The following is a 19,083-nucleotide window of genomic DNA, read 5'->3' as shown; positions in this document are numbered from 1 at the left end:
CAGCACAGAATCTGATTATTGGAATGAATCCCCTCAGTTTCTAAATTGAGACAAACTAAAACAATTCTGTTTCCTATAACTAGTTTCCTGCTGAGTTAACTTCAGGAAAACATATTAAAAAGAAAAAGGCACAATGCTACTGAGACTTACCTAAGTGAAATTTATCCTATTAATTGCTCACAAATAGAGTCATAGAGATGTACAGCACGGAAACAGACTCTTCGGTCCAACTTGTCCATGCTGACCAGATATCCTAATCTAATCTAGTCCCATTTGCCAGCACCTGGCCAGTGTCCCTCTAAACCCTTCCTATTCCTATACCTATCCAGATGCCTTTTAAATCCTGTAATTGTACCAGCCTCCACCACTTCCTCTGGCAGCTCATTACATACATGCACCACCCTCTGCGTGAAAAAGTTGCCCCTTAGGTAACTTTTATATCTTTCACCTCTCACCCTGAACCTATGCCCTCTAGTTCTGGACTCCCCCACCCCAGGAAAAAGATCTTGTCGATTTACACTATCCATGTCCCTCATGATTTTCTAAACCTCTCTAAGGTCTCCTCTCAGCCTCCGCCACGAGGGAAAACAGCCCCAGCCTATTCAGCCTCTGCCTATAGCTCAAACACTTTAAGGTGAAAGTGAGTACTGCAGATGCTGGAGATCAGAGTCAAGATTAGAGTGGTGCTGGAAAGGCACAGCAGGTCAGGCAGCATCCGAGGAGCAGGAAAATTGACATTTCGGGCAAAAACCCTTCATCAGGAATGAGGCTGGGAGCCTCGGGTGGAGAGATAAATGAGAGGGGGTGGAGCTGGGGAAAGTAGCTGAGAGTGCAATAGGTGGATGGAGGTGGGGGTAATGGTCGATGGTCAGAGGGAAGGGTGGAGCAGATAGGTGGGAAGGAAGATGGATAGGCGGGACAGGTCATGAGGACAGTACTGAGCTAGAAGTTGGAACTGGGGTAAGGTGGGGTGGGAGGGGAAATGAGGAAAGTGGTGAAGTCCACATTGAAGCCATGGGGTTGAAGGGTCCCGAGGTGGAAGATGAGACGTTCTCCCTCCAGGTGTCGGGTGGTGAGGGAGTGGCGATGGAGGAGGCCCAGGACCTGCATGTCCTCAGCAGAGTGGGAGGGGGAGTTGAAATGTTCAGCCACGGGGCGATGGGGCAGATTGGTGCGGGTGTCCCAGAGATGTTCTCTGAAGCCCTCTGTGAATAGGTGTCCAATCTCCCCAATGTAGAGGAGACCGCATCGGGAGCAACGGATGCCACCCTCCAACCCACCCCAGTCCTCGCCTTCCACCCCGCCATCCTCCATGTAAAGCGCGTCACCCTCCGACATTTATGCCACCTACAAACTGAAACCACCACCAGAGATATACTCCCCCCCCCCCCCCCCCCCCCCCCACCCCATCCGTTTCCATAAAGACCATTCCCTGTGTGACTATTTGATCAGGTCCATTCCCCCCCCCCCCCCCCCCCCAACAACGCACCCTCCCCTCCTGGTACCTTCTCCTGCCACCGCAGGAATTGCAAAACCTGCTCCCACACTCCACCGCCATCACAACCACACACACACACACACACACACACCCTCACACAACCCCCCTCGTCACCTCCGATCAAGGCCCCAAAGGAGCTTTCCACATCATCAAAGATTCACCTGTACTTCCACCAATGTCATTTACTCTATCCATTGCTCCCGATTGGACACCTACTCGCAGAGCGCTTCAGAGAACATCCGCGGGACACCCACACCAATCAACCCCAGAAATGACTGAACATTTCAACTCCCCCTCCCACTCTGCCAAGGAAATGCAGGTCCTGGGCCGCCTCCATCACCACTCCCTTACCACCCAACGTCTGGAGGAAGAATGCCTCATCTTCCGCCTCAGGACCCTCCAACCCAAAGGTATCAATGTGGATTTCACCAGTTTCCTCTCTGACCTATCACTTTCACCCCCACCTCCATCCACCTATTGCAATCTCAGCTACTTTCCCCCTGCCCCCCACCCCCGTCCCATTTATCTCTCCACTCTTGAGGCTCCCAGCCTCATTCCTGATGAAGGGCTTTTGCCCAAAACTGTCGATTTTCCTGCTCCTCGGATGCTGCCTGACCTGCTGTGCTTTTCCAGCACACTCTAATCTTGACTCAAATCCTCCAACCCTGGCAACATTCTTGTAAACCTTTTCTGAACCCTTTCAAGTTTCACAACATCCCTCCGATAGGAAGGAGACCAGATTTGCACACAGTGTTCCAACACTGGCCTAACCAATGTCCTATACAGCTGCAACATGACCTCCCAACTCCTATCCTCGATGCTCTGACCAATAAAGGAAAGTATACCAAATGCTGCTTTCACTACCCTAATCTACCTATGACTCAACTTTCAATGAATTATGAACCTGTATTCTCAGGTCTCTTTATTCAGCACCACTCTCCAGGTCCTTGTCATTAAGTGTATAAATCCTGCTCTGATTTGCTTTTCCAAAATGCAGCACCTCACAGTTACCTAAATTAAACTCCATCTGCCACTCCTCAGCCCAGTGATCCATCTGATCAGGGTCCTATTGTATGCTGAGATAATCTTCTTCACTGTCCACTACATCTCCAACTTTGGTGTCTGTAAACTTCCTAACAATACCTCCTATGTTCATGTCCAAATCATTTATATCAATGTTCATATGTATGATATTAGAAGTTTGTTTTTATTTTCAAAACGAGGCTAGTTACATGCCAATGACTGGTTACATTTTTTAAGAAATGCACAAATCTGTCATTGGACATTTTCTGGTCAAGTCTGAATGTGATTCATTTGTAGGAGAAAATGAATATGTAAAATAACCTGTAAATAAGGCAGCCAGAAATCAAAGCATTCACTAATATCGAGAGTCTGTTTGTTCCAAGTGTACAGCAGTTCTTGGCAAGCAATGAAGACTACAGTGTGAACATGGTGGATAATTTACTGGATTCCCTTACAAATGGTGAACATTCTAAAACAATGAAAGAGCTGGAAATAGTAAGTGTGTGATTCTCTACTAAAAGTTTGACACTAAAAATATGTTTTAGTCCTTGTATAAAAAGTTCTCTTGAAATTCGCAGTTTGGGTTTTATGAGTTATTTATTTAAACATTATCAGAAATCAAACAATAACAAATACAGCTGGTTCAAAACGTTCTTCACTGCAAATAAATGATTTACTAATCCAAAACATGAAAGCTGTTGAGCATTTAACAATTAAAATGAGTAGTCAAGCTCTGAAGATCTTGGTCTCAACAGAAGTTCTGTCATGGTATTTCTAACGGGTTTAAATGGATCAGGATCTTATTCTGATTTTCAGTTGTCGGTTTTTAGTGTTTTGTTGGAAATGGAGCTGATGATGAAATTGAGATGAGAGGAGTTATCGTTTATCATTAGTTGTTTGACAGTGTAAAGCTTGAGTATTACTGTTTTTAAAAAAAACACAATTTGTTGAGGCTCTTCACCTTTTATCCATCAGGACAATTCACAAGAATACCATACAAAGGGAAAACCAACATTTATATGGCATGAGAGGACTGATTGGTTGTCAGGTGGACTCTTGTCGAAACCTTGCTATGGAGAATGCACCAATTAATGGTGATTGACATTCTAATACCAGGCTTTTAAAAAAAACTAAGAAGGTTTACTCTGATTGGTTAAGACATTCCCCTGAGAAATTACTCCCTTTTTCTGTTGAATTGATCGATGTGCAGTGTATGTCTGCAAATAACCAGGCCCCCTCTATTAATATGTAGCTTCCAGTATGCAAGTTTGCCACACTGGGCCAACTCTCAATCTTAAATTGACTGTCAGTTTACGTCTTTGCACACTCAGAATTATCCAGCAAATATCTAATTGGGATTGTGTGTTGGAACATTTTGGTTATGCAGCTGCTTGATTATAGTCAGTACTTTTCTAGTAGCAAACAGTCAAAAAGATTTCTGTTCATTATGATCTGCCAGTCTTTGGAATATTTACAGGGGAAACTCAATTATCCGAACGTGATGGGGCGGGCAGTATTTCATTCGGATAATCGATTATTTGGTTAATCGATTAAATGCCTTTCCTCTGGGGCTCGGAGTTTTTAAAGTCTGCTCCTTGTTCAGGAGACTGCAGCAACACACAGCGTGCAAGACCCCGCCTCCAACACCGCGTCCCTGCCCCCAAAACCGTACAACACCACACACTGCCCCCCCACTCCCTAACCCCGTGCAACACCGTCCCCTCACCCCAACCCTGTCCAACACCTACCCCCCCCACCCCGTTCAACACTGCCCTGTCCCAACCCCGCCCCACCCCCAATTCCACCTCTGCCCCCAACCCCGCCCCAGCCCCAACCCCATCCCCCCCGCCCCCAATCCCTCCAACACCTCCCTCATCCCCCTACCCCCAACACCGTCCAACACTGGTCCCCTGCTTCCCACTCTGCCCCGCCTCACAACGCCGCCCCCCGCCCCCCCAACCCCATCCGACACCTCCCCCCCACCCCCCACCCCCGCATCCTGTAACCCCATGCAACACCATTCCCCCGCTCCCCACACTGCCCCTCACCCCAACCCCGCCCCCAACACCTCCCACAACCCTGTCCAACACCATCCCCCCGAAGCACCACTTCAACTGGGACAACACATCCATCCTAGGACAAGCTAAACAGAGACACGCACGAGAATTCCTAGAAGTATGGCATTCCAACTGGAACTCTATCAACAAACACCCAAAGAAACCCAAACACATAAGTAGAAAGCAGGAATCATCAGCAGTGCTCCCTCCAGAGGCTCACTAAAAATGTTACCTAGTAGGATGACGAAACATCTGAAAATGAATTTTCCAGCTCAGCAAGCAAACTTATATTCAGAACCTCAACCTGAGCTACAAATCTTCTCAAAACTCGCTGAAATTCCTATACCATATTATTGCATTGTGTGATAGTCAGAATATATTTTTGGTTTGAAGGCATCATCCTGTTAGGGAAAACGCCTGTTGTGTTGCTACTGCACGGTAGCAATATGATTCACCTGTAGCTTTAAAACTTTTGAGATACCATGTCCTTTTTGAGTAATTTGAGGTAGATTGAGAATTTTTCAGGACTAAAGATGATGGCCTTCGAGCTGTTCAGTGTTTCTAGAATTCACATTGAAAAATTATCTGATAAGGTTGACCTTATGACCTGTCTTAGAGCCTTTAGAACAATAGGAAACCCAACATATCTAATGACCAGTGAATGTAGTCCGTATCCTGTGGTGCCAAATGCTAAAGGTTGACTTATTTGCAACATCAAGTAAACTTCTTCAAGCCATGCAAACTTGATGAAGTGGAGCACACTGGAGTCATCCTTTGGGATAATGGCTACCTCAATTAGATCATTAATGTGGAGATAGGGGTGAATCTTCACTGAGGTTTGTAAGTGTGAGGATGAAAGGATTTAGTCTTTCGTCCTGACGTTTTTAATCAGACCATTTCAAATAGTTCTTGTAGTACATGTTATAGTGTAGCTACAATGACACAGGCCATGTTTACTTTACTGTGTAATAAACATAGATTTTTGCTGAGAAAGAACATCAATTGCAGACTTATACATATTCAATAATGGCACATCCACAACCCTCTAGGATAGAGAATTCCACAGATTTCCAACTTGCAAATGAAGAAATGTTTCCTTATCTCAGTTGTAAATGAACAGGCCCTTATCCTAAAGCTATTACCACCTGTTCTATATTGTCCACTCAGTGGAAGCTATTCTCTGTATCTGTTGAAATATTTAAGGTTATGAAGGAATTCAATGAGATCACCTAATATTCATCTGAACTCTGGATAATGTAGACCCACTTTAACCAGCCTTTCATCGTAAGAAAATCTTCTCATCCCATGGATGATCATTATCTGTACTGCAACTAATACAAATATATCATTACTTAAATAGAGAGACCAACACTAAGTTAGATTTAGGATAGTTATGAAAAAGGATAAGGAGGGACTGGGAATATAAAAACTGGAAAAGGCTATAATTAAAGCATGATTTTTCCCCCCCAAATCATCTAGGAGCATCATAGAAGACATTCAAAAAGTAAATAGAATCATAGCATCCCTACTGTGCAGATAGAAACCATTTGGCTTATTGAGTCTGCACGGACTCTTTTGAAGAGCATCCCACTCAGACCCAGAATCCCACCCTATGCCTATAATTCTGTATTCACTGTGGCTAACCCACCTAACCCGCACACCTTTGGTCTGCGGGTGGAAACCCACGTATACACTGAGAGAACATGCAAACTTTGCCCAAGGCTGGAATCTAATCCAGGTCTCTGGCACCGTGCAGCAGCAGTGCTAACCACTGAACCACTGCTAATAGTGAGTAAATCTATTCCCATAAAGGCAAAGGGTGGGACAAAGACTGAAGAACCCTAGATGTCAAGAGACGTAAAGATTAAAAATAAAAGAGAATCTTATGGTTGATACTTAGAGCTCAGTGCAACTGAGTACCTGAGGACTATAAAAAATGCAGAGGAATAACTGAAGGACAATTTAAGAAGCAAAGAGAGTGCATGAGAAAGTATTAATGGGTAGAGAGAAGGAAAACCAAAAGGGTTTTTAAAGATCTAAAGAGCAAGAGAATAACTACAGAAATAGTATGGAGTGGAGACATAACCCACATGTGGACCCAGAAGATTTGGGCACAGATCTCAATGGATACTTTGCATCAATCTTTGCAATGGAAAAGGGTCATACCTGTATAAATATCAGGGTGGAGGACTGTAAAGTATTAGAAGAAATTAAAATAGAACGAGGAGGTACTAGTGAATCTAGCAAACTTGAAAGTGCATAAATCCTCAGGCCCAGATGAGTTGTATCCCAGCCTGTTGAGGGAGCCAAGACAGGAGGTATCAGGAACCCTGGTGGTAATCTTCAAATTCTGTCAGGCTATAGTTAAGGTGCCAGAAGACTTCGAGCATTGTCTCATTACTAAAAAAAAACCACAAGGAAAGAATTGACCAGGTAATTTAGTTACAGACCAGTCAGAAAAACCTCAGTGGTGGGGAAGTTTTAAAACTTCTTTAGTTTGTAATTCACTCATTGGGCATGGGCATTGCTGGCAGTCCCTCGTTGCCTTGAAAATAATTCTGAGGGATACTTGGATGTTGGGATGCTTGGTTAGAGTCAGTAGCCAGGGTGGGGTAGTCCAGAACTAGATGGAATAGGTTTAAGGTGAGAGGGGAAAGATTTATAAGGGGTAATTTTTTTTCATGTATAGAACAAGCTGCCAGAGGAAGTGGTGGAGGCAAGTAAAATTTCAACATTGAAAGGGCATCTAGATGGGTATATGAATAGACATGTTTAGAGGGATATGGACCAAATGGTGGCAAATGGGACTAGGCCAGATTGGGATGTCTGGTTGGCGTTGATGAGTTGGACCGAAAGGTCTGTTTCCATGTTGTGTCACTCTATGTCTTGTCTTTATAAGCTGAGGTATTGAATATAAGAGCAAGGAGACTATGTTGTATAATCACTGATTGGGCCTGCATTGGAGTATTGCTTGCAGTTCTGGTCACTACATTACAGGATGTGCTTGCGGTAGAGAGAGGTTGCAGAGAAGATTTACCAGAATGCTGCCTGAACTGGAGGGCCTGAGCTGTGAGCAAAGATTGGATACGTTGATCAATAACCAGGGCATAGATTTAAGGTAAGAGATAGAAGGCTAACATTAGAGTTGTGAAGTTTTTTTCACAGAGTGTAGTGGAAGTGTGGAACTCACTTCCTGAAAGGGTGTTTAAATCAGAAACTCTTGTAACAGTTTCATGAGATATTCAGTTCTGTTGCCATAGCATCCAAGGTGTGGGCTAAGATTTGGATTAGTGGAGTCCATCTTTGTTGATTGGTCTGGGGCATGCTGAACTGAATGATCTCTTCCTTTCCTGTGAATATCTTCAGTCTATAAAGCTGCACGGTATTCCATCAAAGTACTTTACATCTACAGTAAGACTTCATTCTCAAATTCCAATTCCCTTGCATTAAGACCAATATGACATTTGCTTTCCTAATTCTCTAATGTATCTCGTTTTAACGTTTTGTGATCCTTGTACGAGTACACCAAAGTCTCTCTGAGCATCGACGCTTAACAATTTTCTTTCCTTTTTAAAACACTATGCTTTTCTTTTCTTGACTATCAAATGTGAATAACCTCACACCTCCCTATACAGGTACACAATCCTTTATCCGAAATCCTTGGGGCCAGTTATGATTTGGAATTCAGAATTTTTCAGATTTTGGAATAAATGACATTTTCACAGTGAAATTTTTAAAAAATTACCGAACAGCAGGTGCACGTGTGAGTAGCACAAGTGCTGAGACACACTTGACGCCTGCCAGTACTGGGCCGCGCTACAACGTGGTTCAAGTAGGTGTGGGGTTGCATGACCTGTTTGCATGCCAAAATGACGCTCCATACTCCACAAAAAAAAGTTCCTGATTTCTGATAAAGGATTGTGTACCTGTATTATGCTGAATCTGCCACTTTCTTGTTCTCTCATGCAACCTGCCTATGACTCTGTATCCCTTATTATCTAGACTTCCCCTCCTCCTTTACCGTTCATTGTCAAATGTGCTTCAGAGCTCTTTAGTTCAGCTGCCTGCCACCAGCCTGTGTAAAATGCCTTGTCTAAACACGTGCTTCTTGGTCTGATGAGAAGTGAAAGACAACCATGAAACAGCAAGAAACAATAGATGGGAGATAGTAAGGAAAGAGAAAAATAGACTGAACTGCAAACAGGTGGTGAGTGAGCAAAAGATATGGGAATGAGGGGATGGGACAATGAAGGGGAGACTTTTAAAGACTTATTCGGATTTTTAATTCCTGAAAATGTCAGTATGGTAGAAAAGAGATCATCTGTTTAAACTATATAACAGTGCTCTATATTAAAAGATGAAGCCTTTAGTGCATACAGCTATGCCGAAATCAATTGTTACAGCCGCATTCACTGTGCAACTGCAATGACCATACGGTCTTGCATTTTGATTTGACTCAAACCTACAGAAACATGACAAATTTATATTTTTCATTCTACAAATTTCCATCATTCCAGTTTAATAGTAATTTATGACACACATTTATGCAATAGTAATACATGACGTATTCTGCAAATCATTTTGTTGCTATTTAGTATTTATTTTCACAATCAAATCTTGCAGACTACACATAATAATGAAGATGAACTGAATATTCTTAATACTTCTGAAGATGTACAGGTAATACTGATATCTGCTCATGTAGTATCCCCTTAAAGAGTATTATGTTTGTGTTGTGAATCTGAATAATTAAATTTGGAAAGCTGCAAATTCTCCTTGTTAATCGTGTCAATACACAGGTTTAAAATATCTTTGATTAAATGTTCTTAAAACAGTAGACATATTTTTAGCTCCTAAAATGGGCAGAGCAGTATATCAATGCAGGATAGAAAAATCATACAAACTTTTGGCTTTTGCAGCAACATTCATATATTTTGCATTGTATATGCTCAATCTGTTCAACAGATCTGCTGATATTTGGAAATATTTCTGGATTAGTGGTGCTGGAAGAGCACAGTTGTTCAGGCAGCATCCGAGGAGCAGTCAAATCGACGTTTCAGGCAACAGCCCTTCATCAGGAATACAGGCAGAGAGCCTGAAGGGTGGAGAGATAAGTGAGAGGAGGGCGGGGGTGGGGAGAAAGTAGCATAGAGTACAATAGGTGAGTGGGGGAGGGGATGAAGGTGACAGGTCGGGTGGGGTGGGGGGGAAGGTGGAGTGGATAGGTGGAAAAGAAGATAGGCAGGTAGGACAAGTCATGGGGACAGTGCTGAGCTGGAAGTTTGGAACTGGGGTGAGGTGGGGGAAGGGGAAATGAAGAAACTGGTGAAGTCCACATTGATGCCCTGGGGTTGAAGTGTTCCGAGGCAGAAGATGAGGCGTTCTTCCTCCAGGTGTCTGGTGGTGAGGGAGCGGCCGTGAAGGAGGCCCAGGACCTCCATGTCCTCGGCAGAGTGGGAGGGGGAGTTGAAATGTTGGGCCACGGGGCGGTGTGGTTGATTGGTGTGGGTGTCTCGGAGATGTTCCCTAAAGCGCTCTTCTAGGAGGCGTCCAGTCTCCCCAATGTAGAGGAGACCGCATCGGGAGCAACAAATAATATTGGTGGGTGTGCAGGTAAAACTTTGATAGATGTGGAAGGCTCCTTTAGGGCCTTGGATAGAGGTGAGGGAGAAGGTGTGGGTGCAGGTTTTGCAATTCCTGCGGTGGCAGGGGAAGGTGCCAGGATGGGAGGGTGGGTTGTAGGGAGGCGTGGACCTTACCAGCTACTCATGGAGGGAACAGTCTTTGTGGAAGGCGGAAAGAGGTGGGGAAGGAAATATATCCCTGGTGGTGGGGTCTGTTTGGAGGTGGCAGAAATGTTGGCAGATGATTTAGTTGATGCAAAGGTTTGTAGGGTGGAAGGTGAGCACCGGGGCGTTCTGTCCTTGTTACGGTTAGAGGGGTGGGGTCTGAGGGCGGAGGGGCGGGATGTAGACAAGATGCTTTGGAGGGCATCATTAACCACGTGGGAAGGGAAATCGCGGTCTCTAAAGGAGGCTATCTGGTGTGTTCTGTGATGGAACTGGTCCTCCTGGGAGCAGATATGACGGAGGCGGAGGAATAGGGATTACGGGATGGCATTTTTGCAGGAGGTACAGTGGGAAAAGGTGTAATCCAGGTAGCTGTGAGAGCGGTGGGTTTGTAAAAAATGTCAGTGTCAAGTCGGCGTCATTAATGGAGATAGAGAGGTCCAGGAAGGGGAGGGCGATGTCAGAGATGGTCCAGGTAAATTTTAAGGTCAGGGTGGAATGTGTTGGTGAAGTTGATGAATTGCTCAACCTCCTCACGGGAGCACGAGGTGGCGCCAATGCAGTCATCAATGTAGCGGAGGAAGAGGTGGGGAGTGGTGCCAGTGTAATTACGGAAGATCAACTGCTCTACGTAGCCAACAAAGAGACAGGCATAGCTGGGGCCCATACATGTGCCCATGGCTACCCCTTTGGTCTGGAGGAAGTGGGAGGATTCAAAGGAGAAATTGTTAAGGGTGAGAACCAGTTCGGCCAAATGAATTGGTGTCGTTGGAAGGGTACTGTTGGGGACGTCAGGAGCAAAAGAGATGGAGGGCTTGGAGGCCCTGATCATGGCAGATGGAGGTGTAGAGGGATTGGATATCCATGGTGAAGATGAGGCGTTGGGGGCTGGGGAAACTGAAGTCTTGGAGGTGGTGGAGGGCGTGGGTGGTGTCTCAAACGTATGTGGGGAGTTCCTGGACTAAGGATAGGACAGTGTCGAGGTAGATAGAAATGAGTTCAGTGGGGCAGGAGCATGCTGAGACAATGGGTCGGCCAGGGTGGTCAGGCTTGTGGATCTTGGGAAGGAGGTTGAACCGGGCAGTGCGGGGTTCCCCAACTATGAGGTTGGAAGCTGTAGGTGGGAGATCTCCTGAGGTGATGAGGTTCTCTATGGTCTGGGAGATGAGGTCATGGTCGAGGGGGCGGTAGGAAGAGGTGTCCTCGAGTTGGCGTTTGGCTTCAGCGGTGTAGAGGTCAATGCGCCAGACTACCACTGCGCCCCCTTTATCTGTTGGCATGATGGAGAGGTTGGCACTGGAGCAGAGGGATTGGAAGGCTGCGCGTTGTGAGGGTGAGAGGTTGGAGTGGGGGAGGGGGGTCGACAGGTTGAGGCGGTTAATGTCCCGGCAGCAGTTGGAGATGAAGAGGTCGAGGGCAGGTAATAGGCCAGCACGGGGTGTCCAGGTGGATGCAGTGTGTTGGAGGTGGGCGAAGGGGTCCTCAGAGGATGGGTGGGAGTCCTGATTGTGAAAGTAAGCTCTGAGGCGGAGGCAGCGGAAGAAGTGTTCGACGTCACTGCGTGTATTAAATTCATTTATGCATGGACAGAGGGGGATGAAGGTGAGTCCTTTGCTGAGGACTGATCGTTCGTCCTCAGTGAGGGGGAGGTCTGGAGGGATGGTGAAACTCGGCAGGGCTGAGACCTCGGGCCTGGTGTGAGTGTGGAGCTAGGAGTGGGGGCGGAGCCTGTAACTGGAGTGGGTGTGGTGGTGGGGGGAATGGGGGTGGAGTCATGAGCAGGGGTGGTGTTCCCCTCAGGGTTCTGGGGGGCGGAGATGGTGACAGTGGGAGGGTGTGTCAGCAGAATGCAGGTGAGTGGCGTTGGTGGGGGTTGAAGTGGTGGCAAACACGACAGTAGTGGGGGGCGGAAGTCCTGATATTTGGAAATATACAACAGAAGCAGCTGCCTAGTTATTTTTGATTCACTAACTAACCTTCTAAGCTCCCAGTAGGGTTGAGGGGAGATTGGACAGATTGCCAGTCTTATCCTCATTCCATATTTCCAGCTGCATTAAGCTGAAGAACAGCAAACCACAGTCATGAAGATACATTTTGACATTATCCCAGAATCTGCTTTTTTTTTCAAAAAATGCAGGGTTAGCTATCGTACATAATGCACAATGAACTTTTATTAAGATTAAAATGTTCCTTTTGAGTCATATTTTCGTTTTCTTCTATCTAGAGTGCTCCTGCTGAATCTCCTCGGCCACCGCTGGAGTCGGGATTTGGCCGTGTCAATGACAGCTTTGCTTCCCTACAATCAGTAATAAGTGGGGAGCCTGAATCAGAAGGTATGTAATCTTGAGAACTGTTTTGAAGTTATACAGAAACTGCAGCACAGATGCACCCCTTTCTGTACATACAATATGTGGAAGTGTTTTTACTATACTCCGATCTTCTCCCCAGGGTTCCAGTATACTCTGAGATAATTGTTTTCAATGTTCACTACACCACCTGTTTGGTCATTTACAGACTTTCTAATCATAGAGATGTACAGCACGGAAACAGACCCTTCAGTCTAACTCGTCCATGCCGACCAGGTATCCCAACTCCGTGTAGTCCCACTTGCCAGCACCCGGCCCATATCCCTCCAAACCCTTCCTGTTCATATACCCATCCAGATGTCTTTTAAATGCTGTAATTGTACCAGCCTCCACCACTTCCTCTGACAGCTCATTCCATACACGTACCACCCTCTGCATGGAAAAGTTGCCCCTTAGGTGTCTTTTATATCTTTCCCCTCCTATATTCACACCCAGATCATTTTATATAAATGATGAAAAGCAGTGGACTTAGCACTGACCTTACTGCACACCACTGGTAATAGGTCTTCAGTGTCTACATGATTGTGTTTTTTAAAAACCTGAATGTGTTCTGTTTTAGATGAACACAAATCGTGGCCTAATTTGGAAGAGGCCGTTTTGTTTTTCGTTTTGAAAAGGAGGCAGTTTTAATTGCTGCAAGATTAGCAGCCACATCTGGCTCATTTCCTGCCACACCTGCTACTTTGATTTGCTGCCCAGCGTTGAATTAACTTATTGCCTTACTTCCATTAAAGTGATAACTATAACAGCCACTCACTCCTGCTGTGCTTGACGTGCTCAGTGCAAAACATTACACATATCTACCATCCCCCACCCCCCGCTTAACCCCCATTGTGAAGCTAATAGAAAAATCTGAGCAGGTCCACTCTGTTTCACTTCTGCCAGTCCCCCAGTATTGTAGTGGAGTATCAGTTTGGATTTTAGTGCTGAGACTTCCGATGTGGAATGTGATCAACAGAGGCGCAGCTGACACGTATTAATTAAATCAACTTTTGTAATGCTACAAGAAATAAGTATAAGTATAATGCTGAAGATCTGGCAACATAAAAATATCCAAATTTTTGTATTTCCTCAAATTGATTGTCTTACTGGTTTGCAGAGTCTGGGATGTTTCAGAAGAAGCTGGATGAAACGACCAAGTTACTACAAGATCTACAGCAAGCACAGAATGAGCGTTTCAGTACCAGACCCCCATCTGCCACGCTCTGTCTATTTGGACCTTCCATTCGAGAGTTGCTAATTGGTACATTAAATATCTTTTATGACCATTACACAAACACTGCTTTCAGTACAGGAACATTGTACTGCACCTGCTAACCATTCTTTTTATTGTTAAATCAAGACATCATTGACATCTGTTTCTTTCTATATCTTCTGCATTAATTACCTTAGAGCAGTTGGTTTTGATTAGTTAGATTTGAGTTTATAGCGTTTGTCAGATTTTAATTCTTTTAAGTAGCATTAAGCATTATGTCTGACATTGACTTTGCTAACACAAGTCCAAAACAAAACATTGACAATGTAAATAGCTGTTGCATTTCAAACCTAAATTTGAGTTATCAAAATATATTAAAGATATTAATCATGTGTTAACAATTTTAAAATGAAATAAATAGCAGTAATACATGTCAAAGAAAAGATGAATGTGAATGGTCTGAAGTATTTGCCAGCTAGAAGAATATTAAAATTCTTGCCTAGAGCATTGTTTTCAGCATTATTAATCATAAAGATTGCTGATGTAAATAATTAACCTTGCATATTTTTAGTCTTGGATACTATTAGACTCAACCCCAGTATTTAACTAAAGTGAAATGTCAGTAAACCTCAAAGTATTCGGTCTGTGATAGCATGAAAAGATTTCAGGGCGAAAGTAAATTGACATTTAAATGTTGATCTTGCAAAACGTGAGATAATGTATTGTGTATCATCACCCATTGCTTTGCATATTAGTGTAGTAGTTCAGTCATAATACTGTAGCTGTGCAGTCATCCAGCCAAAGAAGCCAATATCTTGTTGACCTGCTGTAATCATTAATAGCATTTTCAAATCTGTTTGTTCAGCTGAAAGGGTAACTGGAAACCTGAAAGAATTGGCAAGCCAAGTGGCTCCTGGGGACATTACTAGTGTTGCTGGCATTCGCAAGGCTATGGGAATTACAGTACCCTTGGAAATGATGGACAGTTCCTCATCAGAATCATTATCTGGTAAGTAACGGGAGGGATTAAGTGATAATATTTTAAAATTTGTTGCTTTCCTGTAGATGCTGGTTTGAATTTGCCCATTGGCTACTCTACTATGACATCTAGGAATGGCAGTTTGTTGTTGTTTTCCTCCTCTTTAGTGAATTTTATGCCAATAAGGGTATTATTGATAGTCTTGAAGGTTTACTCTAAGTTGTTTCATTTAGTGATGACAAAGGTGTCATCCACGTAGCGGACCCAGAGCTTGGGTTGGATGGTTCGCAGAGCTGTTTGTTAGGGTCTTTGCATTACTGCCTCTGCTAAGCACCCTGATATCAGAGATCCTTTGTGTGTAGGTTTGGTTGTTGAAGGTGAAATGTGTGGTAAGGCATACAAACAAAAACAGGAAATAACATCACCAACCCAAACATATAAATAGAAAGCAGGAATCATGTACACTGCTTCGCCTGAGGCCCACTGAAGGTGTTACCTAGTAGGGTGACGAAATGTCTGGAAATGAACCTCCCAGCTCAGCGAGCAAACCTACAACCAGAACCTCTTCTCAAAACTCACTACAAAGAAGTCCTGTTATCGCTGCTTAGCCCACCTTGTTGAATGTACTGCTCCCATGCTTTATTATGATTGACCATACGATACAGGAGCAGAATTAGGCCATTAATCCCATCGAGTCTGCTCTCATACAGTCATGGGTGAAAGTGAAGACTATGGATGCATGGATGCTCGAGATCAGAGTCAAGAGTGGTGCTGTAAAAGCACAGCAGGTCAGGCAACATCCAAGGAGCAGGAAAATTGATGTTTCCGGCAAAGGCCTTTCATCAAGAATGAGGCTGGGACCCTCGGGGATAGAGACATAAATGGGAGGGGGTAGGGTGCGGCTGGGGGAATTTAGCTGAGAGTGCTATAGGTGGATGGAGGTAGGGGTAATGGTGATAGGTCGGGGAGGATGGGACAAATAGGTGGGAAAGAATATTGACAGATGGGACAGGTCATGAGGCTGGTGCTGAGCTGGAAAGTTGGAACTGGGGTAAGGTGGGGGGAGGGGAAATAAGGAAACTGGTGAAATCCACATTAATGCCATAGGGTCGGAGGGTCCTGAGGCAGAAGATGAGGCGTTCTTCCTCCAAGCGTCTGGTGGTAAGGGAGTAGTGATGGAGGAGGCCCAGGACCTGCACGACCTCTGCAGAGTGAGAGTGGGAGGGGAGTTGAAATGGTTGGCTACGGGGTGGTGGGGTTGGTTGGTGTGGGTGTCCCGGAGATGTTCTCTGAAATCGGGAGCAATGGATAAAGTAAATGATGTCTGGAAGTGCAGGTGAAACTTTGACGGATGTGGAAAGCTCCTTTGGGGCCTTGGATGGAGGTGAGGGTGGAGATATGGGCACAGGTTTTGCAATTCCTGTGGTGTCAGTGGAAGGTGCTGGAAGGGGAAGGTGGGTTGTTGGGGGGCTTGGACCTAACGAGGTAATCGCGGAGGGAACAGTCTTTACGCAAAGCAGATAGTTTGGGGAGGGAAATATATCTGTGGTGGTGGGGTCTGTTTGTAGGCGGCAGAAATGACAGAGGATGATGCAATGTATATGGAGTTTGGTGGGGTGGAAGGTGAGAACCAGGGGGTTCTGTTGTTGTTGCGGTTGAAGGGGTGGGGTTCGAGGGTGGAGGTGCAGGACGTGAATGAGATGCACTGCAGGGCATCTTCAACCACATGGTGGGAGAAATTACGGTCTTTAAAGAAGGAGGCCATCTGGTGTGTTATGTGGTGGAACTGGTCCTCCTGGAACAAGTGCAGTGGAGACTGAGGAATTGGGAATAAGGGATAGCATTTTTACAGGAGGTAGGGTGGGAGTAAGTATAATCCAGGTAGCTGTGGGAATCGGTAGGTTTATAGTAAATGTCATGTTGATACGGTCACCGTTGATGGAGATGGAGAGGTCCAGGAAGGGGAGGGAGGTGTCGGAGATGATTCAGGTCAATTTAAGGTCGGGGTGAAGTATGTTGGTGAAGTTGATGAATTGTTCAACCTCCTCGCAGGAGCACAAGGTGGCGCCACTGCAGTCATCGATGTCGTGGAAGAAAGACTGGGGAATGGTACCGGTGTAAATGTGGAAGGTGGACTGTTCCACATAGCCGACAAAGAGACAGGCATAGCTGGGGCCCCTGTGGGTGCCCTGAATACCCCTTTCATTTGGTGTGCGTGGGAGGAGTCGAAGGCAAAATTGTTGAGGGTGAGGAACAGTTCATCTTCTGCCATCTCCGCTCCAAGCTTACCTTTTCAGTCAAGACTTCCACCCACCTCCCAAGGACCCCTTCGTCCACCTCCAACACACCCCATCCACCTGGACACCCCATGCCGGTCAGTTACCCACCCTCGACCTCTTCATTTCCAACTGCCGCCGGGACATTGACCGCCTCAACCTGTCTACCCCTCTCACCCACTCCAACTTACCACCCTCACAATGTGCAGCTCTCCACTCCCTCTGCTCCAACCCCAACCTCACCATCAAACAAGGGGACAAGGAGGGGTGCAGCGGTAGTTTGGCGCACTGACTTCGATATCACTAAATCCAGGCACCAAATTGAAGACACCTCCTCCTACCGCCCCCTCGACCATGACCTTAACCCCTCCCCCATGATCAAACCATCATCTCCCAGATCATACACAACCTCATGAGATCTCCTACCCACAGCTCCCAACCTCATAGTCTGGGAACCCCGCACTGCCCAATTATACCTCCTACCCAAGATCCACAAGCCTGACTCTCCTGGCTGACCTATCATCCCAGCCTGCTCCTGCAGCACCAAATTCATCTCCACTTACCTCAATACTGTCCTTTCCCCCGCAGTCCAGGAACTCCCCACATACATTCGGGACACCACTCACACCCTCCACCACCTCCAAGACTTGCGTTTCCCTGGCTCCCAATGCCTCATCCTCACCACGGACATCCAGTCTCTGTACACCTCCATCTGCCATGACCTGGGCCTCCAAGCTCTCCACTTCTCCTGACATCCCCAACAGTACCTTCCACTGACACTCATTTGTTTGGCTGAACTGGTCCTCACCCCAAACAATTTCTCGTTTGAATCCTCCCACTTCCTCCAGGTGAAAGAGGTAACCATGGGCACCCACATGGGCCCCAGCTATGCCTGTCTCTTTGTCGGTTACGTAGAACAGTCCATCTTCTACAGTTACACTGGCACCACTCCCGACCTCTTCCTCCGCTGCATTGACGATTGCACTGGCGTCACCTCGTGCTCCCACAAGGAGGTTGAACAGTTCATCAACTTCACCAACATCTTCCACCTGGACCATCTCACACAACTCTAGCCCCTTCCTGGACCTCTCAATTTCCATCAACGGTGACCGACTGAACACTGACATTTTCTGCAAACCCACCGTCTCCCACAGCTACCTGGATTACACCTCTTCCCACCCTGACTCCTTTAAAAATGCTATCCTTTATTCCCAATTCCTCCGCCTCCACTGCATCTGCTCCCAGGAGGACCAGCTCCACCACAGAGCATACCAAACGGCTCCTTCTTTAAAGACCGTAATTTCCCCTTCCACGTGGTTGATGAAGCCCTCCAGCACACCTCATCCACTTCCTGCACCTCAGCCTTTGAATACCACCCCTCCAACCGCAACAAGGACAGAACCCCCCTCACTCCCGGTTCTCACCTTCCACCCACCAACTTCCATATACATTGCATCATCCTCCGCCATTTCTGCCACCCACAAACAGACCCCACCACCACAAATATATTTCCCTTCCCAGCCCTATCATCTTTCCATAAAGACTGTTCCCTCCACGACTATCTCGTCAGCTCCACACCTTCAGAAATGAGATAACGAGACTTCAGAGAAAGTATATTCCTGACAGGGTGAAAGGAAAGGCTGGTAGGTATAGGGAATGTTGGATGACTAAAGAAATTGAGGGTTTCGTTAAGAAAAAGAAGGAAGCATTTGCAAGGTATAGATAGGATAGATCGAGTGAATCCTTAGAAGAGTATAAAGGCAGTAGGAGTATATTGAAGAGGGAAATCAGGAGGGCAAAACAGGGACATGAGATAGCTTTGGCAAATAGAGTTAAGGAGAATCCAAAGGGTTTTTACAAATACATTAAGGACAAAAGATTAACTATGGAGAGAATAGGG

The 19,083-nt window shown here is 45.7% G+C and overlaps 1 protein-coding gene across 2 annotated transcripts in view; it reads left to right on the top strand.

Annotated features, from left to right (window-relative positions):
- Positions 1 to 19,083, top strand: part of brd7 (bromodomain containing 7) — a 53,555-nt gene that overhangs the window by 30,146 nt on the left and 4,326 nt on the right. The window contains exons 12-16 of one of the 2 annotated variants that reach the window (XM_072547333.1): positions 2,905 to 3,016; positions 9,202 to 9,258; positions 12,592 to 12,700; positions 13,833 to 13,976; positions 14,794 to 14,937. In XM_072547333.1, coding sequence (XP_072403434.1) covers positions 2,905 to 3,016; positions 9,202 to 9,258; positions 12,592 to 12,700; positions 13,833 to 13,976; positions 14,794 to 14,937 — 566 coding nt within the window. The remainder of the gene's footprint in view (positions 1 to 2,904; positions 3,017 to 9,201; positions 9,259 to 12,591; positions 12,701 to 13,832; positions 13,977 to 14,793; positions 14,938 to 19,083) is intronic. The other variant, XM_072547334.1, reaches the window with a different exon arrangement.

This window comes from Chiloscyllium punctatum, chromosome 26 (assembly GCF_047496795.1).
Source record: "Chiloscyllium punctatum isolate Juve2018m chromosome 26, sChiPun1.3, whole genome shotgun sequence".
Lineage (NCBI taxonomy): Eukaryota > Metazoa > Chordata > Chondrichthyes > Orectolobiformes > Hemiscylliidae > Chiloscyllium > Chiloscyllium punctatum.
Note: the sequence above shows the minus strand (reverse complement) of the source record. Positions and strands in the feature narration are given on the sequence as shown.